Source organism: Excalfactoria chinensis, chromosome 8 (assembly GCF_039878825.1).
Source record: "Excalfactoria chinensis isolate bCotChi1 chromosome 8, bCotChi1.hap2, whole genome shotgun sequence".
Taxonomy (NCBI): Eukaryota; Metazoa; Chordata; class Aves; order Galliformes; family Phasianidae; genus Excalfactoria; species Excalfactoria chinensis.
Genome location: NC_092832.1, coordinates 18,852,443 through 18,875,237, shown reverse-complemented (window position 1 = coordinate 18,875,237; position 22,795 = coordinate 18,852,443). Strand labels below are relative to the sequence as shown.

Genomic DNA, 22,795 nt, shown 5'->3' with positions numbered 1-22,795 from the left:
AGGACTTCCATAGGAGCAAGGGAAGCAGGTGGATATGTTTAAGAAGAAGTCTGCTCTCACCTCTTCTAGTCCCACTTCCAGCCACCTGGCTTCACTTAACCTTTACAGTTGACTTTTCTCTCCTTTACCCAACCTGCAACCAGCACAGGTGCTCAGCAGCCCTCTTATCCTCTTCAGTTGGCAAATACTCAGATTTATTGGTGTGGGCAGAAAGGGTTGAACTTTTCATTTTGAAATTAAACAGTTGATATAAATTCCAGTGGGTGGCCCGGTACAGACAGGTTGAAACTGTTCTCTTGTTACTTTGTGAACAGTCTGAGTGCAAGAAGGGGCTATAACTGAACATTAATTCAGCTCAAATCACTGCAAGTCACCAGACTATGACGAGCAGTACAAGCTCTTTGATAGCCACTAATAGCAGGGTGAACTGAGGCTGTGAAAGTTCCATCCTGTTCTGAACAGCCCTCGCCCTGAACAGAGCAATGCTGGGAAAACAACAATTCATAGGAACAAAGGACTGAAAAGGACCTTCTTGGTCTTTGTCCAGAGTTAAGCAGGTATTTATTATACTATGTTCCATTCTTTCCTCCCATGCACTATGCTAAATTACATCTCCTCTTTGCCTTAAATTCTTTTAGTAATCATATCCTCTCTTCCACATTAGCTAAGAATTTGCCATTTACCACCACATCTCATGGTTGACTAAAGTTCAGAGATCAGTTACATTCCCTTTGATACGAAATCAGTTATCTTACTAAGGAAAAATAATACCACCTTAGACTCTGTTAAACCTGCTTTTATAAACTCACACTGCAGTTCATCCCACTTTTCCTACTAACCATCATAATATTTGGTTACTCACACTTCAGAACCTGCTTTAAAGCTCTGTGCTTTTCCCAAGTCAGACAAATGGGTCTACAGCTCCCCAGAGCACATCCTCCTCCCTCCCACACACACACTCTCTCTCACTCTCCATTAGTACAGGTATTATGTTTGCTAATCTCCAATCACCCAGAACACCTCCCTGACCTGACAGATTTATTACTATGAGTTATGACCAGAACCTATGATTTCCCATATCAGCACGTTTTCCAGGCGGTGATCCAGGTCCTCAGCAAAAGCAAAAAGTCTTAATTCTGACTGCAGTCATTTCCACTCAATGCCACTCTGCTTCCACTCCCACATTACCCACAGTGAAACAGAGGCAAAGCATTCACAGCTTCCAAGCCATATCTACACCTGTGGCACCACTACTGGGTCCTCCACAATATTTATTGTGTCCTGAGTTGCTATGTTGCACAGTTCTTAGTTCTTCTCCTCCTAACTGTGAGGCACTGGCACAGGTTGCCCAGAGAGGTGGTGGTGCCCCATCCCTGGAGATAACCATGGTCAGGCTGGATGAGGCTCTGAGCACCTGATGGAGCTGTGGGTGTCCCTGTTCATTGCAGGGGATTTGGACCAGACAACCCTTAGGGGCCTTTTTCAACCTAAACTTGAACATTTATGTCTTTTATTTTCCTCACGTCAGTTAATACTTCCACACCATTGGATCTTGCCTGGAGTGCAGATTAAACCTTTGCCAGCATAGCATGCCAACTGATAGAGAAGCTGCAAAAATGACAAGAAAACAGTGATGCCAAAGACTCACCTGACAACGACGTCATAGTCATCAATTTTTAACCCCAATGACTTATTGGCAAGTACTCCACCATTTCCCACAATAATACATCGTCGGCAGCTGAGACTGTGGAGGAAGCACAGAAGGAAGATATAACTTTTATAGCATGACTTCAAACACATTTAGTGTACATCTACCCGAGAACTCCAGGAAACCTTTTGGAATATGAAGGATTAAGGAGAGGACAGAGATACACATGATCCCAATCTCACCCCATCAAGCTCAGGCATTACATGCGATAAACTGCTTTCAACACTTCCCCCCACGTGTGCTCTGATGAGATGGGACGTCAGGACAAGCATGGCTTCTCCCTGAAGTCCTTGGTATGATTGGCTTGAATCAAACCCATCTGTTTAGTTAAACCTCCTCATTATTCACTTAGCATTGAAAAAAACAATAAGGCAAAGGCTTGGTGAGGAAGTCCTGTTCCCAGCTAATCCTTGTCAGGTTATCCGGGCCGTGCTCACCTTGCTGAGTGCTACGTTGTCACTGTTCTCATGAGAACTCAAGAAATGGAAAAACACTAATGGACAGAAAAAGGACCTGCCCACATCCTCTCCCCAGGAAGAAACCCATACATTGATGGAACGGGAGAAAATAACCTTAATTAACTGAGACACAGAAAGAGAAGGAAGAGAATGGTTTCTCGTGGAACCATGAGTCACGAGAACTCCGCAGCAGATGTTACACAGTGATTTCGTTTTGAAGGCAGAGAGAAGACTTCTTTCCAGCCATCTAATCCCAAACGCAGCTGGCTCTTTTGGCACCGTGCCTCCAGCTCTGGTAGTTCACTGCAGGAATACGTGTCTGCAGAGCCTTCTTAGGAAAGGGTCCAAGGCAATCAGTCTCTTGGAGCAGATCTCTGCTGGGGTGCCGTCCTACCCCTGGCACAACTGAATGGCCTCCTCCGGGCCCCTGACCCCACTGAGGTGTGTCTGAAGAGCCAGCACAGGGAAAGCTCTGTCGATGTGGGGTCCGTCTCAGCAGAGCTGGGCTGGAGAGCACTTGAAAGATACAGCAAACCTCTGAGGGTTACCCTGCTGACAGCCATTAGCTGGAGATCTGCACACAATTAACAGCGCAGCACCCAGAAATCACTCAGGAACAGCTGTCTTTCCAAGAGAAAACACTTCCTCGGGAAGATAGATGCATGCCTGTGTCCCTAAGGGTCAAAGAAGTGGAGATGTTTGTGATGATGAAATCCAACAACGGAGGAAGAATTTTATAGATACTGGCAGAGTTCTGGTGACAAAGAGAAAGCAGGGGCAAGGTCTGGTTCAGGAAGTATATTGTGGCAAGGAAGCAAGAGGAAAAGCCTGTCCCAACAACAGGCACTTGAGTGACAAAGAAGGGAACAGTTTTGTCACAACCTGTAAAGAAAAGGTGCTGCTTGAGGGAAAGTAAAAGCAGTTTGGTTCCGGACAGGTAAAGTTTCAGATGAAAATGGGCATGTTGGAAGATTATGGATAAGGAAGTTCCACCTCCTGACCAACAGAGCAGTGAGTGAAATACAGTAACTTCTCTCCCCATCTGTCTCTGAGCCAGGACTTGTCTTATTTTCAGTTTCTGATGAAAAATACCATGCTGAAATCCAAAGGCTACAAGTTACAGACGCTCCCCTCTACCCATTTGCTTTTACCAGTTTTGGATACAGATGCATTTGTTCTGGCCTCAAACCACTTGAGCGCATCCTTCCCTTTTCTGCTAAATTAAAGCACCATCTACTGTCAGCAGCCCCTTCCACATGTGCAGACCACTGTGTGTAAACAACTGCCTGGAGGTGGATAAGCAGCCCTGGGTCGGACTGGTGAGCATTAGCTACACACAAGGGAAGCAACAGTTCCATCAGCCAAAGCTGTCCAAGTGGCCTCTCGTTATGGCCCCGTTCCCACACAGCACTTGCAGATCAATCAAAGCCCATTCCTAATTTTCTCTTGACCATACAAACTGGACCAAGTTCATCACATGCCTCATGCTATGGCAGCTCTCCTAGATCTTGAGTCACATTTGCACTACCTCTCCGAACTGCTTTCAGCTTCTCCCCAGACCTCTGAAGCACTGACTCAGGAACACCAGCATGCGGAGCTAATGCTGCTCAAAAACACCCCTTTTGTACAGAGATTTTATGTATATGTACATCGTTTCAATGTTCCTTTTATAGTCACTGGTTGGCAGAATACAATTCTCATCTTGCAAGCAGAGCTTGCATCGTCACCTCTGCGATGCCAGATTTTTGGTTCGGATCCAGTGAAGGAGCCCTATGGAAAGGTCGAGACTCACTCAACCCTCCCATTCCTCACAATCCCACTCTTTGACTCCAGCAGATGTTCAGTGCAAGTTCATGTTTCCTCCAGATCAGCCTTAGTCACTGGGAATACCTGCCAGCAGACTTGCACTGGAAGTTCACTACAGAATTAATTCTCAGCCCTGACAGTGACTTTTAGAAGCCGCGTGTTGTATTGCATTCCTAAAAAGCTGATAGACCTACAAAGACATTGCATAGAACATAATGCTGGACAGAGACAAATAACTAATGTCTGTCTTTAAAAAGGTTACCTTTATCTAGCTTCTAGCTTATCTCAGAAATATCCCACTTACATGAAAAGGTTTGATTTCCACAAAACCCAAGATAACCAACATTAATTATGCTGCCAGCCTAGCTCTGCTCTAGATCAAATTTTCCTGCATTTTTCCTACAAAACCAAGCTCATCAACTTACTGTCACCCCATATCTCTTACATTTGCTGTCCTAGCCAACATTCCAAGAAGGGTTAAAAAGCAAATAGTAATAATAAAGAGAACTCCTTATTTAACTCCTTAAATGCTCTCCGGGGCTTACTGATTCAAAAAGACATGATTACCATTTAACAGCTTCATGGTTACTAACAGAAAATACAGAACATATTTCACTGTCACTGTAGCATGGGACATCATCACTCTCTCTTTATTCATCACCTTCCCCCCTAGAACCTAAGGTTCAGTCTTTGATCTCCTAATGGCTTTTTCTTTTCCCTTTCCATTTATTTATTTATTTTTGAGAAGTGCTTTAGACACTTTCACTGCAATGCCAGCCATGCTGTGTGACAGTGAGAAGATTACAGGGCCGCCTTAATGGTGTTGTGAGAGGGAAGCACTGGGCAGGGAAGTGTCGAGCACCTGACCTCACATTCTGACCAGTAGTTTGGACACTTGGCACCAGTGCAGCTGAAGTGCTGGCTCCAGGAAAGCTTCTGGCTAAAGAAATACATGGTGTAGGCAGCACCAGTTACATAGTTCAATGGTTTTCCTAAAAAGGTGTGCAAACACCTTTTGGTTTGCTTACATATCATGTCCATCCCATATGCCTTTTCCAGAACAGCTCACGTACTGAATCATCAGATGGAGCCCCTATTCCAGTTTGCTACCCGGGTGGTATTAAGGAGGGTCACGGACTTTCCAGACCAGAAAGGCGTTCCCTAAAGTCCCAAGCTGGGAGCTGGAGCCAGATGTGCAGCCTCTGACACATATGCTCAGAGCTTGAGTTCATCTATACCAAGACCAGGATTCATGTCGACGTTCTGGAACAATACAGTACTGTAAGCACATGTAGCTATTCCTGCTTCCCCTTCCTCCCTTGTCAGAGCACTTTAGGGATTTGTAAGGGGAAAAAAACCCACAAAGCCTTCCTTTACGCAACTTTGGAACTGAATGCTTTGAGGAAAGATGTAACAGTAATTAAAAAAAAAACCAAAACATCTTGAGGGCAAGTGGTGCTTAGGGAGGCTTAGCATATGTTGGTCTGATCTGGCTGCTGCTTATTCTACCAGTGCTATCAGCCTGGAGGGACACAGACGCCTCTCCTGCTCCATCAAGTTCCTACCTTGTTACTTTATATACTGTATTGGTAAATACTGTTATAAGCTCAAATTTGCTGTTTTCCTTCTTTGCCATCTGAAAGCAATACAAAATGGTCTGATTTTTCCCAGTTCCAACTACCACCACAGAGACAACTGCAACTTTCCCTACCTCCTGCCCTGGAGTAGAAGCACATTATCAAAAGCTCTACAACACAAAGGTGCCATAATAAAGATGACACGGAGAACAACTATGAAAGCAGGACATCACTTGCACTGTTCACTGAAGTGAACTATAGCTTTTGTTCCAATGCCCTCCAGCTGCTGCAAGTTGTTAACAAAACCCTCTGCTCACAATGGAGGGATTAGTTGGAGTGAGTTGACAAAGCTGCTCTGGGATGATGAAAGGTGTACGCATACCCGGAAGGATTGAGTTTGCCTCATTTCAGCACCAGGTCGGGTACATTGTGTCAGGAAAGGTGCATCAGGATGCCCTTTTGACACAGAGATAGTCAAACAAACAAGTTCACTTCCAGGGCTTCTAGGACATGAATGAAGTTAACATCTCAAAGGGATTTGAGATGAAGGGGGATAGAAATGGAGAAGCTTGGGTGGGGACAAGACTGCAGGCTTGGGGTAGATCCCCCACCACACAGCCCTAATCCCCTTTCCTTCCTATGCTCTCACGCACTGCTCTGACCTCACCTCCCCTGCCTCTCCCACCCTTCCCCCAGGAAAGCTGCAGTCAGCATGTGGTTACATGAATTCTTGTTTCAATAGGTTCAGAAGCGCTCGCCCTCCCCACCCTTCCCCTATTCCTCTGCCTCTTGTGCTGCTGCTCCAGTGCTGTGTCTGCATAACTGTTCTGTGGGAGGGAAGCTTTGCAAATGAGGTGACTAAAATGACCTAGGTTAAGAGAAAACCTCACTTTAAAGCCTGCCTTCAGCCTTAATAACATACTTCAACTTTCAGTTAGCCTTGGAGTGGCCGGGCAGGTGAACTCAATGATCTCTGTAGGTCACTTCCAACTGAACTATTCTATCCTAAACATTGGCAGTACAAGGAGGGAACAACAGAGCAGGTAACAGAGGAAGGAAAGTTAGCTTCTTATATTGTCTTTGCCAACAGAGAAAATCTTAATGCAACCCCACTCTAATGAGAAGGTGAACTTGGAGCATCTTCCCTACTTCTAGAGTCAGCTTACTAGACTCCAGAAAGCCTGCACATGGAGGGACTCAAAGGATCTCTGGGTACATCACAGACTAGATGCACCTTGTGGTATTGGACAGGAAGGTCTTCATAACATTTGTTAGTCTACGATTCTATGATCTCTTACCCAGCTCTGTCACAACAGAGCATTTTTTCAGCCCATAAATCAGGCCTGCTCCAGTTGCTGCAAAGAGATGAGTAAAGGGTGAAGACGGAGACTTTCTCCTTGAACGGTGAGCAGTGAGGAAGTGATCCAAAGCTCAGGCCCCTGCTCCCTCTGCAGTGGAGCTGTCTCAGAAAGGAAGCGTTGGCTCTATTTTGACCTTGAGACAAGATGCAAAAGTAGCTAGCCTTCCCTCAACAATGTGCTCCATCAACGCTTCTGAAATCCAAAATAGCAGATGCTCCTTGCTGCCGAAACTGTAATTCATTAATGGCCACCACCAGCAGAACATTTTGGGAAGCACACCCAAATCTTCATTTGGCAAACTTCAAAGCAACCTACATTAGCACAGGGACTGCAAATAATAAGAATGAACTTACAATACAGAGATGAACTCCCAACAGTAACTACAGTTGGCAAGATCTACAATCCACACAAGAGCTGAGGTAAGGCTGGAGATGCTCATGAACTTTGTCACAGAAAACTGGGAGAGAGGGTGCTGGGCCAGGAAATAAAACTAGTGTGTTTAGAAAGCAGGAGCTGCACTGTTAACCTGGGTTCAAGGAAGCACCACTACGTGGAATGGAGCACTACAGGACTTTCAAAAGAGACTGTGCCCCAGTGAAAACCTATGACAGCTTCTGAAAGAAAGTACCTCCAAACTAGGAGGTAGCACCAGACCAAAACTGCTGAAGGAATGACAGGAAAAAAATCCAAGAATAGGAATGGCTAAAGGAATAATGCTGGGAAGTCTATCATAAACATGTCAGCGAATCTCAGAAGCAAGCTCTACAATAGGACTGAAGAATCAAAGGAACTGCTTCCAAAGGCATCAATCCAAATACCTCAGGACTCTGGAGTACTGCTATCGCATCCTGGCACAGGCTTGGACAATCACACATTCCTGCCTTCAGAGCTAGGAATTCGTGAAACATTTTGTTAAAACAAGCCAGATCCTTCTAAGAGGTTCTTGTGATTCTGTTGCTTTGTCAGAAAGAATAACGTGTTTATTGAAAACCTGTTATTGACTTGTTTGAAAAATAGTCAAGAGAGTGTATTGTGACACCATAGGAAACAAAGGATTAAGAAACAGTCAAAAGGTAAAGGCTTTTTTTCACTTATGTTTGACTTAAAAGGCCTCTTAAGAGTTTACAGTTTACTGGAAAAAGGACTGTTTCCAGCTCCTGATCCACCTCCAAAGCACAGTCAATTTCTGGCAAAATCTATTTAGGACAGGGAAAATAATTGCTTCAATGGCTACTGCTTTAAAAGGTCTCATCTTACCTGTCAAGAGCTGGAGTTAGACGGTAATCTTTGGTTGCTGACAGGATGGCTTTGATCAAATTATCTAGGGAGAAAGAAGAAGGCATTAGGAAGAAGTTCTCACTCGTAACAGAAATGAAAAACAAAGTGATGTAAAGCATCTGAAGCAGTTACCTGGAGGAAACAAAGTTCATATCAGGAATAACAGCTTTTACTTGCATACACCTATTTTCTCTGCACAATTATCTTCACCAACTATCTGTGAAGACATAGTGGGCCAAGTTTTGATGCAGCGCACAAGTGACTTGCACAGAGGGTGTCAGGAAACAGACACACTCCAGTTGAAGGCAGTGGTTTCACACTCACTTTCCTGGAACTGCAGTTCCACAAGCACTTCAGACACGCAAAAGCCAATGCCACTGCCAGTGCCTGCCTTTGTGCAAGCTTTTACATAGCTGAGCTGTGCACTGAATGCAGGGCCAGCAAATAGATATAGTATTTCTCTGAAATACTCTTCTAGCATATAATTATTTTCAAATCAGGGATTTTCTACGTTAGGTATGGGTTCTATATGGGTTCTATGTATCTGGCAGCCATTAGTAATTTCTGTTCTATGAGCTCACAGTCCTCCCGAATTCATAGGGACCCGTTCATTTTCTGATTTTGAATCTGGCTTCTCTTAGCTTCAATTATACTGGAAAATATTGTGAACAAACCCATACCTAACATAACCTTCCACCTCCCTTAGGAGACTACAGATCTCTCTCATATCCTCCCCCTACCCGTACCGGTCAATTGGTACAAAAGTGCTTAGGAAACAACCAGTCAAAAGGATTAAATAAATATCATTTCTTGAAAGATTAAAAATGACAAAGTACCATTGAAAAGACCGACATCAAGTGATTGTTTACAGTGAACATAAATGATTTTCCGGATATACGCTATGGCATTTGGCACAGTTTGGGCATCTCTTCTCAGCAAGGACTTCCGTTCTTATGTATCAGTTATGCTGCAGGATGAGAGCGTAGGACAAACACGTAAGACTGAGGCAGCCAATGTGCCAGACAACTTTGAGCCTGACAAGACCCTGGTGAGACACAAGGCAGATGTGAAAAGGTGAAGAACAGAAAACCACAGATGGTTCCTCTCAATTTAGTGAGTTTCTGACATGGCATTACTGACAGCCCCTGCCTACTGTTGCAAGCTGGGAGCTGTGGTTACTTTCAGAGGACAATATTCAAGAGTAGAATAAGGAAAGAAACAATCTGCAGGGTAAAAGCCACTTACTACGCAAACAGAAACAGGTTTTGCTTTCCTTCATTTGAAGATTTCTTTCTGACACGCTGACAACAGACTCCCTCTCCAACAGGAATGCTATTTCCCTAAGTCTTCTGCAACAGCAGTAGGTTGTCATGACCTCTAATGGCACCACGCCACAGCCCTCTCCTTGGCCTGTCTCTTGTGTTGACTCTCACTACGTGGTATACATTACTGTGGTTATTTTCCCACACTCTCAGAAAAAAAGAGATCAAAGGATCCCATGTCAAGGGCTGCAAGCTCCCATCTGCCAAGCTTTTCTCCTGCCAGGTTTGCCCTACCATCCCAAAGGTTAACACTCTGCCCTTCTCAGAGACCATCCTTTATATCAAAAACCACTAATGTGCTTTTTCTCATCTTGCTAATTTATTAAAAATGCCTTCATAGCAAATGTTCTGTAGTTAAATATGACTACGTTATAACTGGACATGGCAGCATCTGGAATGGAGACGTTACCCATTCCCATCACCCAGTGAGAAAACACGAACAAACTAAACAACACAGGACATTCAGAAAAGATAGGAACAGCTAAATGTGAGATACTTCCTCAGCAAACCCCGCAGTCTAACAACACGTGGCATCCAAAGAGGTTTGGATGATGCACAAATCACAAGTGTCATCATTCAAAACCGCTGACTGGAGCTCAAAGTACTTCACTGCTGAATGTTGGCTCATAGCAGCCATGCAGACAGCCCAGATGCCCTCAGTGCCAGTCTCTCCAGGTCATCATCCTCACTAGAAGTCACGTACAGAAGACAGAACTACTAAAGGGAAAAGCTAATGGTGTGGGTGGGAGAGAGGCATTAGATCTTTTGAGTTGAGCTGGAACTCTGCTAGAAGCTGGACACTGCGCTGTTGCTGAGGTGGGCACTGTGCTCTCATGGCATGAGTGACCTGCCTATGCTGAACATGGCCAAAACTGAAGGACTCTGAGTTCAGAGCAATCCAAGGGCAGTGTTTCAGGAAAGCAAGTTTTGTTCCTGATAACCACCAGGTTTTCTCCATTTACTTTAATATTTTTAAAGTCATCAGTGGTTTATGGCCCTTAATTTAACATGGGCAGTATTGGTGGCAGGTTGACAGCTGTACTAGATGATCTTAGAGGTCTTTTCCAACCTTAATGATTCTATGCTTAAAGAGAGATTGTTTGCTTAGGGCAACAGCTACGCATACAATTTGTGGGGGCTTTTTGGTAGATGGTTCACACAGGCTGTGAGGAAAGCAAGGCATGGATGCAGACATAGTGCTGGCACCCAGGAGGAGAGAACACTGGTGGGTGGACAAGTGCACCAAGGAGGGGCCAGAAGGGGCCTGAGTATACATGTTCTCAGTCATACAAAAGATAAAAGACAAAAAGTCTTCCTGTTACAAGCAACAGGTATGCGTGCACTCACCTCCTGCTTCTAGGGCCAAGGCACACAGCCAGCTCAATTGTAACAGAGTTCATTAGCTCAGACACATCCTCATTTAGGCAAGTCTCATTCTTTGAGAGACATTTCCCATCTGGAACCATTTCAGCTACTTCTATTTGGTGTAGAGCAAATCAGCCCAGCAGACACGTCTCAGCATCACATGCCTGGAGATGTGAACCCTGGGGGTATGGTGCAGAGACCAGAGGGGCTCCCCCAGCTCTGACCCAGCAGAACTCAGGGCTGCCTCACTAAACAGAAGAGCTGTATCACTACACACATGCTGTTCTTTCTATTCATTCTGTGCAATTCAAGGCAGACATCACCAATAATTTTTTCCTCCAGCCTGTAAGAAAACAACAATAATAGAACCATAGGATTGTTTGAGTTGGAAGGGACCTCTAAGGGTCATCTTGTCCCACTCCCCTGCAATGAACAGGGACCCCTACAGCTCCACCAGGCACTCACAGCCCCATTTAACCTGACTTTGAGTGCATACAGGGACAGGGCAGCCACCACCTCTCTGGGCAACTTGTTCCAATGCCTCACAACCCTCGCTGTAAAAACTTTCTTCCTCATATCTAACCTATATCTCCCCTCTCTTAGTTTGAAACTATTTCTCCTTGTCCCATCACAACAGAACCTCCTAAAGAATTTGTCCCCTTCTTTCTTACAGCCCTCCTTTAGATACTGACAGGCAGATCTCAGGTCTTCCTGAAGCCTTCTCTTCTGCAGGCTGCACAGCCTCAACTCCTTCAGCCTGTCCTCATAGGGCAGGTGTTCCACTCCTTGGATCATTATTCTGGCATTTCTGGTTAAAATGGCAATGGCAGCACAACCATCCTTAATGCTACAAATGTTAGCATTCATGGGAGCAAAATGCAGCTCAGCATGGCTTCTCTTGGGATCAAAATCCCATATACAAGGACAAGCTAGATACTACAAGTGACATGGGTACGAATACTTCAATTATTAGTATTGGTGTGATTTTTCCTATAAACATGGCTTTTAAGCCAATTTTTTTTGTATGGAAAGAGAAGTTAAAATAACACAAACCATCCTCAGCTCTACCTAACAGTCTGCAAAGTGCATTTCTTCCTCCTGCCCTGAGAAACAGAGTGCACTGCTTGGCAAGAAGAAATGAGAACAAGATACAAAAGAAGGGTTTCCCAGCTATCTTCCTGGGGCTCCCAGCAGCACCAAGCCAGGTAACAATCACTTCGTGTCGCTTCAAAATGAGTCAATGGGGCACTGCTGCATCTCTGCAGCTCCTTGGAGAGCGCAGTCACCAAAGCCTCCACTTTCACTCAGTATTAACTAATGAACACATCACTGGGGCACGCAATCTATGACAGTTTTCCACAGCTGAAGTTTCTGTTTATTATACTTCTTCTCTTGTCACGGAGAATTTAGGTTACTGGGGACTGAGGGAGGTTATTTAACCCATTTGTCTATCAACCACTATGCACGCACCATTACTATACAAACAGAGCAATGAGACTGTGCACATTTTCCTCCCATCTAGAGGAGGAGTTGACCACATTTATCTAAGAATCCTGAGTTATCATGACATATTCTATCAGCTTTTCCATATAACAGCAGAAGATTCAAAAGCAACTCAGGACCGCACGGTTTCTCTGAACTAAAGTACATCTTGACTTCAGGTTGACCCTAAAATTTTCAGACATTTGGAAAAACTAAAAGTAAATAGTTAGAAATTAGGCGGGCAGTGACCACACAGTGAGAGCCAGCCTAAGTCTGAATTCTATCATTTTTATCTGTTATTTATGTGGAAGAGTGGAGACCTTCACTGTAAATGTCAACAACACTTAGCACTGTTGTTTCTAATGCATAAGCTTCTTGCTAGTATCCTTTAAAAGAACCTGAGACCTTTCACTCCACAGAGTTTACTGTGGCCATCTCACAGGGCCTACTTTCTGCCTGCCCTAAAAGCAAGGATGCCAGGCTGCTCTCAAATGGCCAAAAGAAGGGGCTGTAATGTTTTAACTTTACCACACCAGCCACCTTCTTGTAAAACCAGCAAGTCTACATACCCTTATTGCCGCTAATAAGAACCTGAAAGGCATGCATTAGGGTCACGGAACAGCACGCACAGGAGATGCAATGATGTTTTACAGAAGGATTTGCCATTCCAGCACCCGTCGTGAGGACACAACAGACTCGGGTCCCACCACATATTCCGTCTCAGGAACACCCCATCCAGAACATGATTTGTATTTTAGAGAATCTGGGAGCACCACAGGAATCAAAGAGTCTGAAATTCCTTGCAGCCATTCATCCTATTGATCGGCTAGCTTTGTGACACGTCCGTGCAAGAGAGAGCAGCAAAGACGTCCAGAACTTTGGAGCATATTGCTAACATGTGAACTGGCTCTCCAACACAGTTAGCTACAAACTGCAGGAATCTGTCCTCAGATCAGCTCTTGTATGTAAACACAAGACAGTGTTTTCTTAAAGTTATAGCTGTGCCAGATTTAGGTGGTTTGCTTGACATGGACCTTAACAACAGCACTTAAAACCACCACTGCTTCCAATATCACAATACTTCCATTGATGATTTTTAACCATAGTAGAGACGTATTTTAGTGTTGTATAGATACAAAATACGAAACAAAAGACAGAAAAAAAGCTTCCTTAACAATTTTAGGAAATGCTGGCATGTGGTAAATGTAAGCTCCACAAAGCCCTTAAGGTCTTTTTTTATACCAAGATATAAATAAAATACATAACATTTGGACTCTTGATTTACATCGTAGTTTTAGAGCCTTCAGGGATTTTTTTTTATTTTTTCCAAGCTTTTCCTCACAACCAAGAGTTTGTTTTTTTCCAGAATACAAGCTTAGTTCCCAACATAATCCCACGGCTCGGAAAGTTGGAATGTTAATTTAAAGAACAATTATGCCAGAAAATGGGCAACATTTTGCAATAGCCACGCGTTAACCATTTGGATCCATATTCAACTCTGATGTACGTGCAGCAGTAGAGTCTGCACAAACAGCCTTTAATCCATACCAAATGAAAGTGAACCTTGAAGGATTCATGAAGTGCTGTCCAAAGATACGAGGAAAAACAAAGACAGGTGTAAAACTGGACCGTTCTTCCTTTCATTGCTGCACTTCAGATGCTACTTCTCAGGTGGCCAAGCAATGTCTTCAAGGCTAAAAACCTCCTCAACAACTACTACAGCAATTTCTAATTTTCCCAAGCCTTGCAGAAGCATTACAATACAGCACTTAAAACAACCTGAGAACACCTGCTCTTCCCTCCAAGAGATAGAAGATAGAGATAACATCCACGTCTCAATTGCACTTCAATACTGCTGGGAAGAACTTTACTTTGGAATCACCCAATTAACTGCAGACTTGGGGCCCAAGAACCCTCCCCCCCTCCAAGCACTTTTTGCTTCTCATTGGCAACGAGAAGAGCTATTCTCTAAGCACATTCAACAACAAAGTAGCCATTTTTTAATTGAAACAGGGACTCTACTGGAGGGTTATACTTTCCTCAAGAGACCTCAAGAGAGAAGATTGATTTAACCTCAAAACCCTTGGGATTTCTTCCCTTTGGAGGCTTTATTCAGTAACAAAAAGATGGCCCTCTACCTCCTCTGAAACTTGAACATTCCTCCCATCCTCACAACATCTCATTTAATGTCTTGAGGCTATATAATCAGCTAGATTCCCTGGGGAAACAGCCACATTTTTATAGATACATTCTCATGTGATAATGGCAACTATTACCAATTTTGGCCAAGTGTAAAATTCTAGTGGGAAACGGTTCAGAATTCTGCTTCAGTCAAATTCAAGAAGAAAAAGTTAATACTACTCAGAACAGAATTAACAGCTGTACGTGCCTGTGCTTCTCGCTTAGTAGTCAAGAACACATGGAAAACAAGGAAATGCTCATAGCCAGAAAACCATCCATACAACAGAATGTAGATGACAAAAATCAAGTGAAAGTTGGAGAATTAGAGCAGATGAAAGACATCTCATTATTGGGTAGATCCAGCCAAAAAGTAGGAAAGGCATCTGCATGCAGTACTTCAGTTTCGGCAAAGGGCTGAAAGGGCAAGTTGGGAAAGACCGATTTTCCAGATAGTTTTAGTTTGGGCCTGTTGTAAATCTCAGTCATGGTGACCAAGTGAATATGTTTACTCAAAGATAAAACACAGCTCATGCCAAGAAAGCTGATGTGGAAGCCTCATGATTTGAAGACTTCATCACGTGACACCCCTCCCTCTTCACAGGAAAAAATAAAATAATAATAATAATAATAAATAATAGAATTTCTTTTCCTGATAAAATTTTGATACGCCATCTTTGCACACTCAAAAACAACATTTTCACTGAAGATAAATGACCTCTTCCTCAAGAGACTAATGAAAGCACTGCTAAGCAGCACTGAACCATGGTTCTTCCCAGCAGCATTCGCACAAAGGAAAACATTCAAATAAAACCAAGCATGAGAACAACCAACCCTTGCACAATATATCTACTAGTATAGGTGCTCTGGTAAGCGCCCCTCTTGTATCAGATGAGAATATGAAGTCCACTGGCCTGTGCTGTGTATTACATTCAATAAATCTGTAGCACTTCAAATACATTCTTAATACTCTCATACTCCAGTGGGTTAGAAATGGCTTCCTGGATTGCTGGTGAGCGCAAATTGTGAGCTGGTAACATGACAGCCACTCCCTATGGAATAAATATCACCTTCAACACCAAACCAACGCAGGGCCAGCAAAGCCGCCTCTCTGCTTAAAATGATCCAGCAGGAACAAAGGTAGAAGAGAAGACCTATAATTACTGCTATGCAACGACACCATTACCAACTAAATGCATGAAGGAGATATTGCACATCTCATGTTTGCTTAGCTTTTTTAGTGTATGCTATGCCATATGTTTTCACTTAAGTTTAAAAAACCCTGCAGCAACTCCCATCCTCATTACACTGACATGATGCCAGATACTAGCTACTCTTTCTTATGAAAGCGTCTTATATTCCTCCAGCCACATGTACTGAGAAATTCTATTAATAGTCAGGTATTTCTCCAGCCTTGTTTGTTGCCCTTCTCCAAATAACTCTTTCCTTTTGCTTTAGCTACAGAGGTAAATTTGGGGAGGAGGCCCTCTGGGATAAATAAGCTCACTAACACTATAAACAATTTTCCATTGCTTATTCATTGACAAACTTAACCCTGAAAGCCGTGCACTTGCCAGAAGAACTCTGCAACCATATGGGCAGCCTGTGTGTATTCATACCTCCATCAAAACCTTCCACGTAACTCATCTAACAGCTTGAGATTGTTGCAGTCTCCTTGTTCTTCGCAGAGAATTAAAATAAATAAATAAAAAAAGCTGGAAGAACAGGCCTGGGGAGTGCTGGGAAAGAAGCATTCCAAAACAGCAAATGAGAGCCTTGCACATGGTGGAAAGCGGGAGGCACTCCAACATTGCAACCAGTTCTGAAACAATAGCCTGGGACACAGGAGGGTGCTTTGGGGTTTGAGCTGTCCTCCACGGGACATCTTACCATGCAGCTTTTAGAGTCCCAGCTTCCTGTTACAGTTTGATCTTCTCGACAGCTCTTAAAGCTGAGTAAGTTCATCGTGTTCCTGAAGGACAGCCCTTACTTGGGTTGCATACATGCTTACCAACAAACAAGCAGCAGCACAGTGTCCCACAAGCACCTCCTATCAAACACTAGTTAGCACAGTCCTCGTGTTCACCACCATGACCAGAAATCAACCTCCTCTAATTCCTAATCCATTCAAAGGTTCAGAAGCTCACACAGGTGGGTGACCTTTCTGAGTAGGAAACTTAAATACATCCACTCTCTTTTCTGGGGAAGGGGCAAGGACTTAACCTGTCTGTACAATGAGATCAACTGTCTTCAGGGCTCATTTATTAATAGAGATGTAACCAAGGAGCCACAGATGCACATCCTATTGTTGGTTCTGCCAAGTCACACAGCAGGAGACCACAAAGCCCAACATGGCACTGGCAGACTGAGTAATAAAGTAAGTGCAGTCAAATGTGACAATGGGCTGTTTAACAAAGTGGACATTCTTTGTCATTTAGAAAACCCTGATTTAGATTCTGAAGAATAGCCTCACTCATTCACAGCCAGCTGCAGAAGTCACAACTGTGTGAAGTCCACAGCCACTGTTTCAATAAAGGCCAAAGAGATACTTGTAGAGATCGTTTGGGGTTAAAACCTACAAGCAATAGCATCACATTTTTGCTGAAAATATGACACATTTGCACACAGAGAGAGCAAGAGTTCCCAAAATGGGCTACAGGCATCTGTGATGAATGCAACGATGCCTTAAATCTGCTGTATCAGATTCTACACTGGGACAGTTCTCAGCTCTGCTTCCGTTCCAAGTAGCTGGGAACTGGGATCAGGTAAGCAGGCCTTAATCTCAGGCAAACAAAGGGATCAGAGTCAACATGTACAAGAGCTCAATATCTATTTAAGACACTGAAAGATAAAGGTATGCTGCAGCTCACAAATCCCTCTTTGTATTTCTAATTCATTGCACAGGACACTCAGGGACCACCTACCACACTCCTGTTCGTGAGGAAGAACAGAAACCATCTGCTTATACCTGTGCTTCTTTCGTTTAGCAGACAGGTAATCAGTAACGTGGTTAATCAACAGCAGCAGCAGTTTCCAATCCCACATGAAATGTGATAGTTTATTTCAGAACCAGAATCATTTGAGGGACATCAGGAGTCTGACCACATTCATTCTTAGAGCAACATCCACCTTGGGAGCTTCCTAAGGCAAATGCTTTTCTTGGAGAGAGTGAAATGCAGATCATAAAAACCCCTAGCATACACTAATGGTCAAATGAGATAATGGCCAAAGGACTAAAGGTGAATTCTTTCCTGACAAATATCAAGTGTTAAGCTTTCTAAGTTATACCGCATGCTTCTTATCAGCTTGAGATGGAAAAATCATCTTTGCAATCGGATTCTTTTTGAAGAAAATGAAGATCCCTAAAGAACTGTCACAATGATCTGCACGCTGCCTTCTTGATGAGACTGACTCTACACTGCAGTAGTCCCACCCTCAAAATTCCTGACCCTTTTCTACTCATTTGCATGGGATTTATTCAGATGTGTGACTCCAAATTAGTGCAGCTCAGTAAACAACGCTCCTCAAAAGCCGCTTTCCCATCAAGTCTGCAAATTGGAATTGTTCTTTCTTGGACCAGTGAACACCAAGTATAGAGAAGGACTTTTTCTTTACCAGAGACTAAGCTAAGAAAAACATTGCTATGAGTTTGAAGACCTTTTATCTAAAAGCCCAAGGAACAGAAAGAAACTTTAATAAAAGAGAACAGAATGCTCACAGTCTCTCAATTTCATAACTTTGGTACTTCCAAGCCTCTACAGAAAAGTTTCTTGGAATATGCAGCATTACTGAAAGTGAGCTCATCCTTTAAGTGTATTTCACTCAGAAAGCTTTTGCGCTTGGACTCGACCACAGTCACTTGAAAACACTGGGGAATAGAACATTCACCAAAGTTCTCAGCAAAACCTTCCCGTTACCAGGCCAGCTACAATGGGGCTCTGTAAACACCGGCACCTTCCTCAGTTGATTCACGTCGGAAATCCCAGCTGCTGGCGTCATACAAGCACCCAGCAAAACTCCTGCCCCATCTGTTTCAACACAACCACATCCAACTACGCTTTCTCAGCCCCCCCGACTACACGATTTCCCATGCACATCCCGCTCGGACAGTCTTCATCTCACACCAGCACGTGACTTATCTCCCCGCTGCCTGATGAGGTTGTTTGGATATCAGCAGATTGCTCGGACTGAAAGCCCTAATGAGGTGCTGATCCCATCATCCCATCACTCAGCTGAGCCGGGAGGCGTCCCCAGGGACCAGCCAGAAAAGACTGATGCAAGAATTCCAAGTGATGTGTAACATGAAAGGGCGCCTTTCGCATCGCTAGGACTCGCAGCCTGTCAGCACAGCCATTAGAAATACCGGGTTACAGAAGTTTATAATTCAACCCTCCCACACACACAACTTGCTCCAGACTGAAACTTGGCACAAAATTCGGTCCCAGGAGGGCATTAAAAAAAAATAACCCATTCAACTGTTTCCGTCCCATGGCTTCAGCTCTCAGCCATTTAAATAATGGCAATTTCTCATTTCTCTTTTTAACTGAGGAAATCCAGTATAAAACAGCAGATTTACATAACACTGCGGCGGTGATACAAGCTGGCAACAAACCCAGCACGAGGGCTGCCAGAGCCATTCCGTCATCCCCTTTTGGTGAATTTCTCCATTTGGATTCAGTTTAACGGAATGATTTTCATTAAGTCTGGCTGATATCGTGTGTAATCTGCAAACCCCACCTCCACGTTGGTCAGGCAGAGTGCCCTAGCCTTGCCTTGTGCACCTCGTGTGCCTATCAGAAGGGAATGAGCCCTCCTGCAGTCAGTAATGCCAGGGTTATTTCTCGAGGCCTCTGCTGCAGTCTGCTAGCTCTCCCACAGCACACCTGAGAGGCAGCCCTTGCTGCCATCTTACAGCTGCAGGATGGGACGTATCACACATCACCACCAAGGCATCTGAATAGATTTCTCCTATTTGTTACACAGGCACACAAGTGGCAACAATTATAAAACAAAGATGTGACCAAATGATATGAGAAGAAAGCAAAGCATCTGCAGAACCACGTTCTTGATTCAGCATCTGTATAGATCTCTCATACCTTGTCCTTTAATTCCAAAGGGGGGTACAAAGTCCCTGATACGAGCCCACCTCCTGAAGGAATCATCTAAGAACATTGGCGCCGGCTTTGAGAACCTGGGAAAATAAAGAAAGAGAGAAATTAACTCCTTATTTAGGAAGGTCCAATTTCTGCAGGGAGCTGGAGAGAATCCAGACCTAAGAACTTACTCTGAGATGTCACAGGCAATACCGCACCACCACATTTTACTGCTAACAAAGGTGTCTGTGAATCTGTTAATGAAGACACCAAAAAACCTCAAGTCCTGAGCTTGACAATCACTTCAGTTCAACAATTTAAAAGGACACGCTGAACTTCCACACTATTGTTTGCTGCTAATTTAGCTACAATAAGTTGCAAATTGCAACCAGAGTTTATGTGGTTTTGCTTCAAGCCCTGTAGGCAGGAGCCAACTCATGAGCTGTTTATGCCAGCGTGTGAGGAAGGGGTGCAGAGCTCCTTTACATCGTTCATTACACATACTACTAGCACGGCTATGCACAGGTGTGGGCAGACCTGTATGGTTACAAAGCAGGAACTAGCTGCTCCCATGGCTGTTCTGCCTCATTCATATGCAGATACACAGCAGCTCTCATCACAAAGGCATAAAGGAAGCAGAGCAGGCGACCATGAAGTAGCACTTGGTTTACAGAGGACGGAAGTTCAGTACAGATGTAGGTGTTTTCTTCTGGGTTCATTATCATATAAACTATTCAAGAGACATCCTTGCCAAACCAAACAGTTGTGATCTATCCAAAATCACTTAGAAAGAGAGAACTAGTTCTTCTTAACCATGTGATTATGGGAATACAATTAGCCTAATTACACCCTCAACAGAAAAAATAGCAGCTACTAAAAATTTGTCCCTTCTAGAAACAAAACAATTAGCGCTTTGCCAAAGAAGCTACAAGAATACTGACTTCCATTCCAGACCACTTCTGAGCGTATCAAGATCAGTGCTAATACTATAATAATTGGTGTTAATAACTGTTAAAAATGTGTTCAGTCAGTCATACAAGAAGAGCAGCGGGGATGTTCTGGATCAGGATCAGACTATGAAATGAAGATGGAATGTTCTGTGCCTTGGGAGTCAAAGAGTTCATGAGACATCAAGTGCAAAGTACAGATATCTGAAGAAGGCAGAACCTGGCTAATCTAGATCTCGCTGGCGGGTGGGATGAAAGCAGGGCTTACCGCCGCTCCTTTGGGCTGTTTGTGCACTACATGCAAATCCACATTACTGCAATCCCGTAATTTCTTGCACCTGAACCATCTGATTTAAGATAAACTCATTTACACTATGCCGCCGTCATGTACACAGAAACAACATCAGATAGCGGCACAGTGAGGAAATGTTGGAATGAAGATAAACTGCAAAATAGAGTCCAACCTGAGCCAATGGGAGGTTGCTGAAATTCCTGGGAATGCGGGAGAGAGAGAGCAGGAGTGTTTAACAGAAGAAGAATAGAAGACTGCAACTCACCCCCGTACACTGCTTCACATTCACTCACGCAACTTTAGTTAGATAACCTATAGCCATAAACACAGGATGCACAGATTATGTGGCTGATCTAGAAAACAAGGAGTGTTTCTCCAGAGCCCAAACGAGAGCTGAGGATATGAAAGGATCAGTATAATTTTATCTGGGAAAAGGTAGGGAAGACGTGTCAGATACATCACAGCTTCTGAATGCCTCAAGGAAAAAAGAAGAAAAACAGCAACACTCCACAGCTGTACTCAAAACAACAACAAGAAAGAACAGGATACAATAACACCCTGACAATACTCTGAGAACTTCAGTAATGTGACAAATTAGTTTGTTGTTTGTACTGCTGATTCTTCAAACTCTGATGCACTGAAATCTAAGTATTGCGTTACACTGTTGGGTCTCCCAGGAGTTCTCTCTGCCTTCTTCCAACATCAACAGGAAAACTTCTTGCAGGATTCTCATGCAACACAAGAGTTGGAACCCGAATGGCTGCAGGACAGATGCTCACAGTTTTTCCTTTAGAGCTAACAGCAGAAAGGTGCCCTGGAATGGTCCCCATGTTCCCTAAGTAGTAGACTTGTGCAGAGCAATGCCTGGGGGGCAGCGCTTGGGGGGCACCACCAGCATTGGGCTGACTTTGTTAGATCACCAAACCGCTCTGGTTTTGTGGTAAAGCACCCACTGACCCTCTTACTGTATTTGCTGCAAGTGAAAAGGAAGTTTTCCTGCAAGCACTGCAATTGCCTTAGGCCACCTACTGTTTTCTGGTAGTATGTAACACTGTCTTACTCAGAGAGCCAGGGAAACTGACTCTTAGTTCACATTTTTGCTTCATTCAAGACCACTGAAGAACAGGTTTGGGAAAAATATTATTGCTGTGTGGGGAAAAAAAAAAAGAACGATTAAGAGATATTTAGCTCCCATAAATTCTGAAGGTAATCCCTTTGTGGAAATATTAAGAGATCATGAATGCCATAAGCACATGATCTATGAAAAGCACTTTGCAACCCCAATAAATCAGAGCAGGCCAGCAGTGATGTCCGGCAGCGACAGGGAAATGCTGCCTGCCAAAGCTCTCCGGGAGCATGGCTGCTCTGTCTCGGTTCTGAAGTGTCTGGTGTATTCTAGGACCCTTCAGGAAATATCAGAATATGCCTCCAACAGTCCATGGGAATGCGCTCTCAGCAGAGCACCTAAAATACATTCCAAAGAATGTGTGGGAGTTTGTCAAACAGAAAAACCAAATGCCTCTGAATGATTTTGTATTTGCTGAGCATCTTACACGTGGGATGCAGCATTTCACCCAAGTCATAGAACCACAGAGGTTGGAAAATACCTCTAAGATAACCAAATCCAACCCCATCCCACCATGCACCACTGATCACATCCCTCAGTGCCACATCTCCACATCTTGAACCCCTCCAGGGATGGTGACCCCACTACCTCCCTGGGCAGCTGTGCCCCTGCATCACCACTCTTTAGGAGAAGAAACTGTTCCTAATATCCAACCTGAAGCCATCCACAAGGCAGGTCACATTTACAGCTTCAGAACCAAAAGTGGTTTGTGCTTTGTGGTAAGAGAGCACGTAAAGCAAGAGCTTCTTCTATTTTTCAACTTCAAATTTTAAGCACTTCCCTTTTATTCCACCTTAAATTC

At 43.8% G+C, this 22,795-nt stretch overlaps 1 protein-coding gene across 5 annotated transcripts in view; it reads right to left on the bottom strand.

The window, feature by feature from the left end:
• Positions 1–22,795, bottom strand: part of ST3GAL3 (ST3 beta-galactoside alpha-2,3-sialyltransferase 3) — a 142,952-nt gene that overhangs the window by 39,083 nt on the left and 81,074 nt on the right. For all 5 annotated transcript variants that reach the window (XM_072343053.1, XM_072343054.1, XM_072343055.1 and 2 more), the window contains 3 exons: positions 19,632–19,726; positions 8,168–8,231; positions 1,649–1,744 (listed from right to left, as the gene is read on the bottom strand). In XM_072343053.1, coding sequence (XP_072199154.1) covers positions 1,649–1,744; positions 8,168–8,231; positions 19,632–19,726 — 255 coding nt within the window. The remainder of the gene's footprint in view (positions 1–1,648; positions 1,745–8,167; positions 8,232–19,631; positions 19,727–22,795) is intronic.